Source organism: Mauremys mutica, chromosome 5, assembly GCF_020497125.1.
Source record: "Mauremys mutica isolate MM-2020 ecotype Southern chromosome 5, ASM2049712v1, whole genome shotgun sequence".
NCBI lineage: Eukaryota > Metazoa > Chordata > Testudines > Geoemydidae > Mauremys > Mauremys mutica.
In genome coordinates, this window is record NC_059076.1 from 138,286,113 (window position 1) to 138,298,020 (window position 11,908).

General features: G+C 52.7%; 1 protein-coding gene across 2 annotated transcripts; it reads right to left on the reverse strand.

Annotated features, from left to right (window-relative positions):
- Window positions 1–7,997: 7,997 nt before the first annotated feature.
- Window positions 7,998–11,447, reverse strand: LOC123371658 (homeobox protein not2-like). 2 transcript variants are annotated; one of them, XM_045019441.1, is made up of 4 exons: window positions 11,052–11,447; window positions 10,772–10,956; window positions 9,701–9,858; window positions 9,082–9,214 (listed from the first exon to the last, which is right to left on the reverse strand). In XM_045019441.1, exons 1-3 carry the CDS (start codon window positions 11,368–11,370, stop codon window positions 9,739–9,741), a joined length of 624 nt encoding a protein of 207 aa, XP_044875376.1. In that variant the 5' UTR covers window positions 11,371–11,447; the 3' UTR covers window positions 9,082–9,214; window positions 9,701–9,738. The 2 variants fall into 2 exon arrangements, with proteins under 2 accessions (XP_044875375.1, XP_044875376.1); XM_045019440.1 differs by lacking the exon at window positions 9,701–9,858 and having other exon boundaries at window positions 7,998–9,214.
- Window positions 11,448–11,908: the final 461 nt, after the last annotated feature.

Sequence of the window (11,908 nt, forward strand, 5' to 3'; positions counted from 1 at the left end):
AGAGGGGATTTGGAAACAATCAGATTACGGAGAGGGACTTCTGTTTGCACAGGTTCAAGCACATTACCGAGGGTGGGGGGTTCCCCCTGCCCCACTCCACACTAAATGGCATCCCCGAGCCAGAACATTACCACTGCACACAGCTTATTCAGCAGGGCTCACAGCTTAGTCCAGCCAGGGTCCAGTGAAGGCTCTTTCCTCTTGTCAACAACATGGACCAGTTACCCCAGGGAGACAAGTAGGGCCAGACAGCGAACCGCCCCCCCCTCCCCCTTACTCATAGACTCAGAGACTTTAAGGCCAGAAGGGACCATCATGATCATCTAGTCTGACCTCCTGCACAGGGCAGGCCACAGAACCTGTAACAGACTGGCTGGATTATTGATGTCCTCGAATCATGGTTTAAAGACTTCAAGTTACAGAGAGTCCACCATTGACACTAGTTTAAACCTGCAAGTATCCCAGGCCCGATGCTGCAGAGGAAGGCGAAGAAAATTCCGTCCTGACCCCAAATATGGCGATCAGTTGTTAGACCCTGAGCATATGGGCGAGATCCACCAGCCAGACCCCTGGGAAAGAACCCTCTGGAGCAACTCAGAGCCCTCCCCATCTAGTGTCCCGTCACTTACACCGAGGAGTAGCTTTACGCTGCAGAGCCTCCCACTGACACGGCTAGGACCACGTGTGGAGTGGCTGTTCTGGGGGAAGGATTCACCATCTGGCCCTTAACATCAGTCGAAGCTGCGGAGTTCGCTGCTGGGGTGACATCCAGTTTGCACTGAAATGTGTTCAGCTGACCCACAAAGAAGGCAAATAAAACACAGGCTTCGAGTGACTTCTTGGGCCACTTGTTGTAAATAGACACGTCTCCCCTGTAGGGCCTGATCCGAAGCCCAAAGATCGAGGGCAGGGACCATCTACTCCCCTGTTCGTACAGCACCTAACACAATGGGGCCCCATTGTTGGCTGCTTCTCGGGCACTGCCATCATAAAGATCCCCATTGACTTTGATGGGCTTTGGATCAGGCCCCATATTGACTTTGATGTTTTCAGTAGGACTAGTCGCGTGAGTAAGCCCTACTCATGGAAGGTAGGGTGGGCATGATCGGACCCTCGTGTTGCAGCGTCAGCTGATCCATTCCTGTCTATCCACCGGCATTGATATATGGTTTATCAGCACAGCAACTCAGCGTTAACGGTCAATATCATGCAAGCTCATCCTCTTAATAAGGATTATGAGCACTTATTAATAGGTCTCTAGCCCTGGAAGTAAGATAGCTACTTTGCCGACAAGTCCCTGCCCTGAAGAGTGAAGCCTGACAACATATTTTGGGGCAGAAGTTTGAGGAAAGGAGCGAAAAATTCTTTGAAATGAAACAGACAAGGGAAAAACTCTCTGCTCTGGCTATAGAGCCCAAAGCCTCCAAGAGACCAGCAGCTCCCCTGGGAATATCCTTGGGCTGAAGACAGCTCTACCTGGCTTGACTCCGATAATGACACCCGCTCAGTGCCATGCTGTGAGGCCACGAACGCTGCCCTGCATCCCCTTGGCCCTGGGTAGCACGGAGAAGCGAAGGGACGTGATTCAGTATCATTGAAAGCCACCCATGTCCCCTGCTCTGTCCCTGAGAAGCGAGAATTTGACTGGTCTGTACATCTACCAACCTGGAACTGATGTTAATGAGCCAGATCAGCCCTTCCCCGGGGTGGGCCCGGAGAAGCTGGGAAGGTTCCCCAGATTCTTGTGTTGGAGGGGGTGTGGATTGCGGAGGGGCCGGGCTCCAGAACCTGTGGATCCCTTGAGATTCCTGTAGATCTCAAGGGATCCGCTGGAGGCCCTGTGCCTCTGGATTGGCTCCCCACTCCCCAGCTCCCTTCCAGTGCCCACTGGGCTATGCTGCTACGCCTCTCCAGGGGCTGTTGTGCAGGGTGGAATGGGGACTCCAGAAGAATGGGGCCTTTGGCTGTGTTGGCTTTTCCGGTGGGCATGGCGGTGGAGGGGGGGAGGCAGTGTGTGCACCACACTCAGCGCGGGGGCCAGCCTGCCTCCACCCAGGTGGGGATCCCTCACGCTGTGCTGGTTCCCCAGCTGTGCCAGGGCCTGGAGCTGGAATGCCATGGAGGGAGCTGGCCCACCCTGTTGCATTGGCATGGCCAGGGACGATCACCATGTGGCCCAATAATACCGAATAACAATAACCTAACTGTATATAGAAGAACAATAATGAATAATGACAGCCTTCTATAACCCAGCACTTAACTAATGTTTGTGCGGGGCTTTAAGAATGTCAAGTGAGATATTAGATAGAGGGGTGTCTGTGGGGATGGATAGTTAGAGGGGCATGGATGGGGATGGATGATAGATGGGTGTGGATGGGAAAAGATGAATAGATTAGATAGAGGCATGTTTGGAGATGGATGGAGAGAGGGATGTGTATGAAGATAGACAGAGGATGGGGATGGGGATGGACAGATAGAGGGGTGTGGATGGAGATAGAGGGGTGTGGATGGGGATGGAGGGATAGATTGAGGGGTGTGATATGGATGGATGGATAGATAGAGGGGTGAGGATGCTGATGGATGGATAGAGGGGTGTGGGTAGGGATAGATTGAGGGGTGTGGGTGGGGATGGACAGATAGATAGAGGGGTGTGATGGGAAGGGATGGATAGATAGAGGGGTGTGGGTGGGGAGGGACGGATAGAGGGGTGTGGGTGGGGATGGAGGGATAGATAGAGGGGTGAGGATGGGGATAGAGGGGTGTGGTTGGGGAGGGACGGAAAGAGGGGTGAGGGTGGGGATGGAGGGATAGATAGAGGGGTGAGGATGGGGATAGAGGGGTGTGGGTGGGGAGGGACGGATAGAGGGGTGAGAGTGGGGATGGAGGGATAGATTGAGGGCTGTGGATGGGATTGAGATAGATAGAGGGGTTTGGATGGGGATGGACAGATAGATAGAGGGGTGTGGATGGGGATAGAGGGGTGAGGGTGGGGATGGAGGGATAGATAGAGGGGTAAGGGTGGGGAGTGATGGATTGAGGGGTGTAGATGGGATTGGGATAGATTGAGGGGTGTAAATGGGATTAGATGGAGGGGTGTGGATGGGGATGGATGGATAGATTGGGGGGTGGGGATTGAGGGATGGGGATGGATGGATAGATTGAGGGGTGTGGATTGGGATGGATTGAAGGGAGTGGATGGGGTTAGAGGGGTGTGGATGGGGATGGATGGATAGATTGAGGTGGTGGGTGGGGACAGACAGAGGGATGGGGATGGATGGATAGATTGAGGGGTGGATGGGGATAGACAGAGGGATGGGGATGGAGGGATAGATTGAGGAGTGAGGGTGGAGATGGACGGATAGATTGAGGGGGTGGATGGGGATAGAGGGATGGGGATGGATGAATAGATTGAGGGGTGTGGATGGGGATGGATTGAGGAGTGTGGATGGGATTGGGATAGATTGAGGGGTGTGAATGGGGATGGACGGATAGATTGAGGCGGTGGGTGGGGACAGACAGAAGGATGGGTATGGATGGATAGATTGAGGGGTGTGGATGGGGATGGATGGAGAGATTGAGGGGTGTGGATGGGGATGGATTGAGGAGTGTGGATGGGATTGGGATAGATTGAGGGGTGTGGATGGGGATGGATGGATAGATTGAGGGGTGGGTGAAGACAGACAGAAGGATGGGGATGGATGGATAGATTGAGGGGTGGGTGAAGACAGACAGAAGGATGGGTATGGATGGATAGACTGAGGGGTGTGGATGGGGATGGATGGAGAGATTGAGGGGTGGGTGGGGATGGATAGATAGAGGGGTGAGGGTGGGGCTAACAGAAAGAAAGTAATGGAGTGAGGTAGTGAGCTAGAATTCCTTTAATCGTCAAGGCTCTTTACAAACTGTACATGATTTAACCTAACTAAACGATCTAATTAAGCTAATAGTTAAACTAAAAGCTCCCTAAAAATAATGGGGAAAGATTCCAGTGTTCTCAGCTGTCCTTACACATTTCCCCTCTCCTTGTTATCCTCTCCCCATGATCACTACCTTGTGCAGCTGGTTATAAGTCCATTTTCCAGGCCATGCCTGAGATCCAAGTTCTGATTTTCCCCTCCACCCGGTTCCCAGCCGGCGAGATGACCCTGTGCTGATTTCCTGGTCTCTATCTCGGCACCCGTGCTGCCTTATCCTTCCCCCGGCCTGTTTCTGTCGGCGGAGACAGACCCCCGCAGCAGCTCGCGGGCAGTTGTAATTCACTTTCTTCGGTTTCATTCCTCCCGGGGTCCTGTGTGCAAAGAGGGGAAATCGCTGGGCTGTAAAAATACACGTGCAGATGCCTCAATTCCCAGCATTTTTATAGCCTCCAAGGGGAACCTTAAAAGCTATTCCCAGGGCAGGAGGAAGTTCATTTTGTGGCAGGCACCAATATGAATAACTATAATGAGCTAAAGAGGGAGCATGGGCCCGTACTGTATGGAGAGGGGGTGGCTGAGGGGCATTATAGATCCCCGGCTGGTGTGAATGGGTGTAGCTCCATTGAAGTCAATAGGTCATATCGCCAGCTGGAGTGAATCAGTGTTGCTCCATTGGAGTCAACAGACCAGATCTGCATCTGGTGCACACTGGCGTCATCCTGTTGGAGTTGATGGAATGATGCCAGTTTGCACCAGCTGAGGATCTGGCCCTACGTACCTTCCATGCCAACCTCTGCACACCTTACTCCCACGAGTAACCCCGGTGATTTTGATGGGCCTCCTCATGTGAATAAGGGTTTGTGGGGTCGTGCCCCAGTCCATCAATTTCTCCTTCAGGAACCCAAACCTGCAGCGCTTATTCCGGTAAAACCCCACTGGGGCCTACTGGGCATTTTGCCTGAGTGAGGACTGCAAGATCGGAGCTCCCGAGAGGGAACAAGAACTGCAGAGCTCCCCATGTTAATCCCAAAGAGGGATCTCCCAAGGCGTGAATCGCTAGCACAGAGAAGGCTTATGGTAGGTCTGAATTAACGTGCAGGTTCCTCCTTCCGGCCCAGCGGCCTCTGTGCTAGAGGTTTCTCCTTCCACAACCAGCACTCCACTCCACTTACTGACGAGGTGTTCAGCACCTCCCGTTCACTCCAGACCACCGGTACTTCCAGGATTGGGCCCTAGCTGCAGCCTGCTATGGTGAGCCTCAGCTGCTCTGGGACTCACTTGGAAGCCATGTGCCTTGTTGTGCAATGAGTCTGGCTGACACTTGGCAGCCGGTGCAGGGCCTGAGCCTACGAGTACCTACGCGAAGGTACCAAGGTCTGAGAGCGATTAGCCTGCGGGCAATCTGCCAGTGCAAACCTGGAATGGCGCCACTGACGTTAGTGCAGCTATTCTGGAGGCACTGAAATCTGTCCCACTAGTGATGGTTTTCAGGATCAGGCCCCTTGTCATTGTTTATTTGTATTATTATCTATAGCATGGTAGTGCCTAGAGGCCCCAGCTGGGATCAGGGCCCCATGGTGTTGCACAAATGCACATTAAAGGTAATAATTGGAGATATACCAATCTCCTAGAACTGGAAGGGACCTTGAAAGGTCATGGAGTCCAGCCCCCTGCCTTCACTAGCAGGACCAATTTTTGCCCCAGATCCCTAAGTGGCCTCCTCAAGGATTGAACTCACAACCCTGGGTTTAGCAGGCCAATGCTCAAACCACTGAGCTATCCCTCCCCCCATTGATAGTCCCTCCTCCCTGAAGAGCGTACAGATAAAGCGTGGGAGGGGAAACTGAGGCACAGTGATTTGCCCAAAATCACTGGCAGAGCTGGGCATAGAACTCAGGTCTCCTGAGTTCCCGTCCAGTGCCTCATCAATTAGCTCATGATGCCAACCCAGGAAAGAGAGTCCCCCCACCTCAGGGAGGAAACTGTTAATGTCAAACACTTTGATGCTTTTTTAGGCAGGATTTAAAATTTTTTGTCTATCGCAAACATAGATCCAACTAGAGATTGTAACTCAAAGAGGTTCCCACTAGAATGCCCAGGCAGGCAAGCTATACTCGGGCAAAACTTCCCTGGAGTCAGAACTAGGCTAGTAAAGTGTCCCAGACTTTCCACCCAAGCTCTTGCTGAGTTTGGAGCATGCAGGACACTGCAGGATCAGGCCCCTCATAGCAAATCTGTGAGATGCAGAGCACCCTGGATTCCCCTGGGGCTGCGAAGCCTCAGGAGCTGCCTCCCCAGCGATGTTATATTTCAAATGCCTGGGTCGCTCCTGTTGTCTGTAGGCAGAGCCCAGTAAAGCTAGTAGCAGCCGAGCTGCCAGAGTTCAAGCTGGCAAACACACCATCGAGTCACACCAGACAGCTAAAGACATTAGCACAGTTTGGGCTCTTTGAGACGCCAGCTAATCCCAGCTCTGAAAACAGTCGGAACAAAGGGCAGCTTCAATCACATCATCCTCTTCTCTTACCTCTGCTGCTTCTTTGTGTTTCACTTCTCCTGGAATAAACTCTCTAATCCCATTGGGTTTCGTCCCCTCCCATCACTGGGGATGCGGATTATTGAGCCTGGGGAATCATTGGGCGGGGGGATGGGGGAGTGTTATGCCTTTCCCCATGGTTTTGAAGACATGATCAGCACTTTTCTACCAGTTTCAGGATGCAACCCTGCCAGTCCCAGGAGATATTTATACTGTGCCAGCCCTGTGATACTGTTGGCTTAATGGGTGTGGGAACTGACTCCAGAGATCCCCCTTCATTTCAATAGGAAGTTCTGAATAAAAATCAGTGATGTTATTTTTTTCCTGTCTTAGCTTGTCTGCACTTAGATTTGTTTCCGATTAACTCAATGTACGAACACTCTTATTCCAGAGTAAGAGTGTCCACACATGGAATTATTCAGGGGCAGCGATTGCACTTTCAATTCACCCACTCCCTGAATCAGAAAACCACTTCCAAGTGTAGACAAACTCTTCCATGTTTCTGAGACACTCCTTCCCCCTGGATTCTGAGCCCCAGGATGCCCACACAGGCTCAGAGTATGGACCTGCCTTTCTGAGCACCAGCCGCTACCACAGAGTTCAGCTGGAGGGCCCTGAGTTTTACTGTGGGTTTAATTCTGCTCCCACTCAAGCCAGTGTTAAATCAAGAGTGACTCCATGGTGTTGGACCTCTGTCTTTGTGACTGTCCCAAGTAAAACACTGGGAGAAGAGCAAAAATATTCCTCATGCATGTTTTTTTTCCTTCTGGAATTACTGACATCTGGGCCCAATCCTGCCAGCGAGGCCCAGCTCCTCAAAGGTATTTAGGTACTTAACTTACTGTTGATTTCAATGAAGTTAGGAGCCTAAACACCTGTGTGGATCTGGGCCACGTGTTTCGTAACTTGAGGACTGGGCCCATTTCCCTAAAGTCTGTGCAGACCTGGACTGGATCCCTGGCAGTCAGGTTGGTGAATACACCTTCTGACAGTTTCAGTACATCCATGCACTCATGCCATTTTCTTGATGTTTGTAATTTGTTAAACTCTAAACTACTCATCTCGCCCCCCAGTGCCAGAATATCTGATGGCCTCACAACTGTTAATATATTTATCCCAAGAGGCAGGGTAGCGCTATTATCCCCATTGTACAGGTGGGAAACTGAGTCACTGAGGACCGAAAGCTAACCTGTTCAAGTGACTGGTGATTTTGGGGGCCCAATTTGAGACACCTTGAAGGGGCTTGATTTTCAGAGGGCAGGTGCTTGATGCATACTGAAAAGCGAGGTGTGTAAAGGCAGTAGAATTAAGCCCATGTATTTTAGTTAAACATTTTTCACTACATGCCATTTAAAATCAAATACAAATATTGTCATTTAATAGAGGACTAACCCCCCGCAGCTCTTCTAGTGGAGGGCATTAACCTCTCATGTGGCCAGACACCACATGTATCTTAATTTCAGCCCTGCTTCTGCAAACACTCAGTAGGGAGAATTGTGCTTCCCATGCATAAGGCCCCTGGAAGCTTGCACTACTCTCAGCTGTTTGTGCAGGAGCGGGCTCCTAGCCTGTTTTAAAGGGCAATGCACATGTGCCAAGCGGTGTAAGAAAGACATAATATTATCTCCTCTCTTTCAGCGTTAGCAAAAAATCCTTGTGGCGTAACGACTACAGAGGGAGCAGCGCTGTTTGCTTTTTTTCTTTCTTAGTGTGCTCGAGTGGGACTCAGGATGCCTGGGTTCTATTCCCAGCCACTGCCACTGCCTGGCTGTGTGACCTTGGGCAAGTCCCGTTGCCTCTCTGCTCCTCATTATCTGGACTACTGTAAACTCCTTGGACAGGCTGTCATTTGGCTGGATAGCCTCGACACTCACCTGTCCTGAGACCAACATGGCTACAACACTGGAAACAAAGAGAGATTAGAACAAACCAAGGTCAGGTCTACATTGTAAATTTACACTGGTGAACTAGGTCACTCGGGGGTGTGAAAAATCAGGGTGGGGTGGGGGGGAAGTGCCTTTATCTTATCTCCCTGTTGCACCAAAAAGTTTGTTTATACAAAGAGCGGCGAGGCAACGAGAAGTCATGCCAGTAAGATGAAAAAAATCCTGCAAGTGCGTTCCCATGAACAAAGAGCGGCAGCGTTCCAGGCTAAATTAGAGGTTTATTACAAAGGAGGTGAGGGAGGAGGGGTTGTTAAATAAATAAAGAAGGGGGCGATGACTTTGGGATACATTTTTATCCTGACACAAATTCAAGAGAATCCTACTGAGTGCTACTGCTTTACATTACAGAGCCAGTGACTGCGTAATTGCCATGTAGGTGCCCAGAGGCCAGTGACTGGCCTGGCGTAAGAACCTGAGCCGGCTAGAGTAGCAGAGTAATTGTGTTTTATTTTTTTAAACAATTGCATAAATTAATCTATTTTTGCACTGCAAAAAATAATCCCTACACTGTATATATTATATATGCATGTTGCCAGTATAATACAGTATGTACAGGGGTGAGGACCGGAAGCACAGCACAGGAGGGTCTGTCCAGAGAGATGTGCAGTAGATTACTCCAAGTGAGGGGAGGACAAACCTTCCTGATCATCGGTAGATTTCTTGGTAAAGTCCCTGTCCCCTTCCTCTCCCTGGTGGGTCTGCGAATCCTGGCTCGTTTGGGCTGTGGCCAGACCCATCTTCACCAGTTTGGCTTGTTGCTGTTCCAGGCTCTGCTTCCTCCACTTGATCCGTCTGTTCTGGAACCAGACTTTCACCTTTGGAAGAGAAGACATTTCGCTTTTAAAACCCAGACTCTAGCAGGGACCTTCGCTAAGCAGATCTAATAACCTTGAAAGGCCTCAGATGCTGTGGTGATAGGCACCCGTGCAAAAACCCAAGGTAGATGCAGCTTCAGAGACACCTCCCTGGTTGAAAAGTTTGTGTGGGTGTGGGAGATGACAGCCAGCCCCCTCCACCTCTCCACATGGATCCCTGTCCAAGGGCCCAATCCTGTGCCAACTGGCAGTCAAACGCCCACTGATTTGGGTCAGATCAGGGTCAGTCAAAATACACATTTGACTAGTTGCTGGAGAGAGCCAATTATCCCTGAATGGAGGTAAAGTCAAGGATGTTGATTGACTCAGGAGAGCTGGGTTTGATTCCTCCTCCCTGTGAGATGCTGAGAACCTAGGTCCAGATCCTCAGAGTTCTTTAGGTGTCTAATTCCAATGGAGTTCAATGGGCGTTAGGTGCCTAAGTACCTTTCAGGATCTGGGCCCTAGCTGTCAGCTGGATCTCATCAGGGCAGCTTGCCATGGTAGCAGCATCCAGAGGTGTTGAGTGGGGAAAAGGTCCAATGGTTAGTCTGGGGGTGAATTCCCTGCTGTGCTACAGGCCTGTCTGTTCCTCGGTTCCCCACCTGGAGAAGAAGGAGAATGGTCCTTTTTCTTGTCTATTTAGCTTGTAAGCTTTTGGGGGGAGATACTGGTTCTGAGACCAGGGGTCTTGTAGCACCTCGGATAATGGGACCCAGTTCCTGAGCGGAGCTGTTGCTGTGATATCAGCAATAATACTGGTCCCTGCTTTGGAGAGCTCAGACTTCCGAGACTAGTTACTGTCCCAGACCACAGCAACTAGAGAAAGAGTGAAAAAAATCCAGCTTTTAAGAGCCTTTGGAACCAGATTCTTCCTCCCTTGCTCCCAGTGAGTGGCCACAGCCGCTGAGCTACTCAGAGCCTGCCCCAGAGCCCCGGAGCCAGCAGGAGAAGTCTCCTTTGGGTCAGGCCCAGAGGCAGGAGGGCAGAATCAAGCTCACGGAGGTTTCCACATTTTTCCTAGATGGGAGCTGCTGCTGGAATCCTTCCCCCCCTCCCCCCCCCGGTCTGTTCCCAAGGGCTTTATTCAGTCTGGCTTGGGCTCCAGAAGGCTTCCACTCCCCTTCCCTTGGGAGGTTTTTATGTACACAGTCAGTTGACTTCCCCCCTCCACCCAAAAATAGAAAAACTAGAGAAAGCCCATGGGAGAGTGAGTCCTGCACTGGGCTGGGGGGGCTGGGAAATGCTCCATCTGGCAGCCCCTATTTGGAGGAACACTTGTATTGCCCAACTCCAGGGAGGATGGAGAGAGAAACCCGTGACGCCTATGTAGGGCTCAAGCCCTGGGGGGCTTCATCCGTCTCTTTCTGTCCCCCTTGGAGCTGGACACACTGGGGAGCCAGACCATGGGGCAGGGAGCTTTGCAGATGGAGGAGGCTCCATCCTCCTGGGTGCCCCTGGCGCTGCCATCCCTACCACCACCTAGGTACAGGGCTGGGGCAGAGGCAGGTTTCTTACCTGCTCCTCGGTGAGGTGCAGAGCGGAGGCCAGCAGACACCGCTCGGTGCCCACCATGTACTGCTGCCGGGCGAACTCCTTCTCCAGCCGGGCCAGCTGCTCGCTGGTGAAGATGGTCCTGACCCGCTTGGATTTGCCCGACTTGGCTCTGAAGCCTGGGGCGCAGCATTTGGAGAGCAGATACCCTGTGCGTAAAGATGGAAGCGCTCAGAGGAGAGGCGCGGGGCGCGGGCCACGAGTGGGGGGGGGGGGTGAGAGTCGGGGAACATCGGGCTCTTACCTGGGGCTCTGAGCGGGGCCCGCCAGCCCGCCAGGGCCGGGTAGCAGACGGGGTAGAGCGGCCGCGGCTGCAGCAGGGGGTGCGCCTGGGCGCACAGCTGGAGCGCACCGCCCGGCCAGGCGCTCGCTGGCCAGCCGGGGTCCCAGCGCCCGGCGCCAGGAGGCGGCGGCGGCGAGGGCTCTGACCGGCCCAGGAGAGCGTCGATGGTGAAGGATTTCCCCGCCGGAGCCTTGGGGGAGTGTCCGAGGGGCGGGGAGCCGGGGTAAGGCAGCAGGGCCGGAGCCGGCAGCCCAAAGGGCAGCAGGGTCGTAGTCAGCATAGCCAGGCGGTGCCAGAGATCGGCGAGGGGGTCCCCGCACCGGGAGGAGGCGGAGGCAGCAGGTGAGGGGCTGAGCGCGCTCCTGGCCTGATCATACAGCCAGGCCAGCCCCGCTCCCTCCCTTATATCCGGAGCAGGGACCCTGAAGTGCTAATGGCTCCTGCTGAGCTTTTGTTCGCCCCTAAGTAGCAGATGAAAAAGGTGTCCGGGCCAACAAGGGATCCAATTAATGGATGGGCCGGGGAGCTGGAAGGGTGGAGGGGGTGGGGGGCGAGAGCCACTTGACAGCAGCTTCAGAAATCTCCCAAGATCGCAGGGTCGCTGGTGGGGTGCCCCTTGAGTTTACACACACACAAACCTCCAGAGTCACTTCCATCCCATCCGGTGGAGCTGCCAGCCCATGGATATGGCGACAAACCGGAGCCAGGCGAGGTTCTATGTACAGAAAGCCAGGAGGCAAAGCACCCCAAGTTCTCCTCTCTCACAACCCCCTTTTCCTCATCAATTTCTGCCCTGGGTCCTTGGTTGGGAATATGCC

Excerpts from the sequence above, each read along its gene's own strand:
- LOC123371658 (XM_045019440.1), bottom strand. The coding sequence starts at position 11,370 with ATGCTGACTACGACCCTGCTGCCCTTTGGGCTGCCGGCTCCGGCCCTG. Across the intron at positions 10,957-11,051 it reads GGCCCCGCTCAGAGCCCCAG|GGTATCTGCTCTCCAAATGC; the intron begins GTAAGAGCCCGA and ends CTTTACGCACAG. Across the intron at positions 9,215-10,771 it reads TGCACCTCACCGAGGAGCAG|GTGAAAGTCTGGTTCCAGAA; the intron begins GTAAGAAACCTG and ends TCTCTTCCAAAG.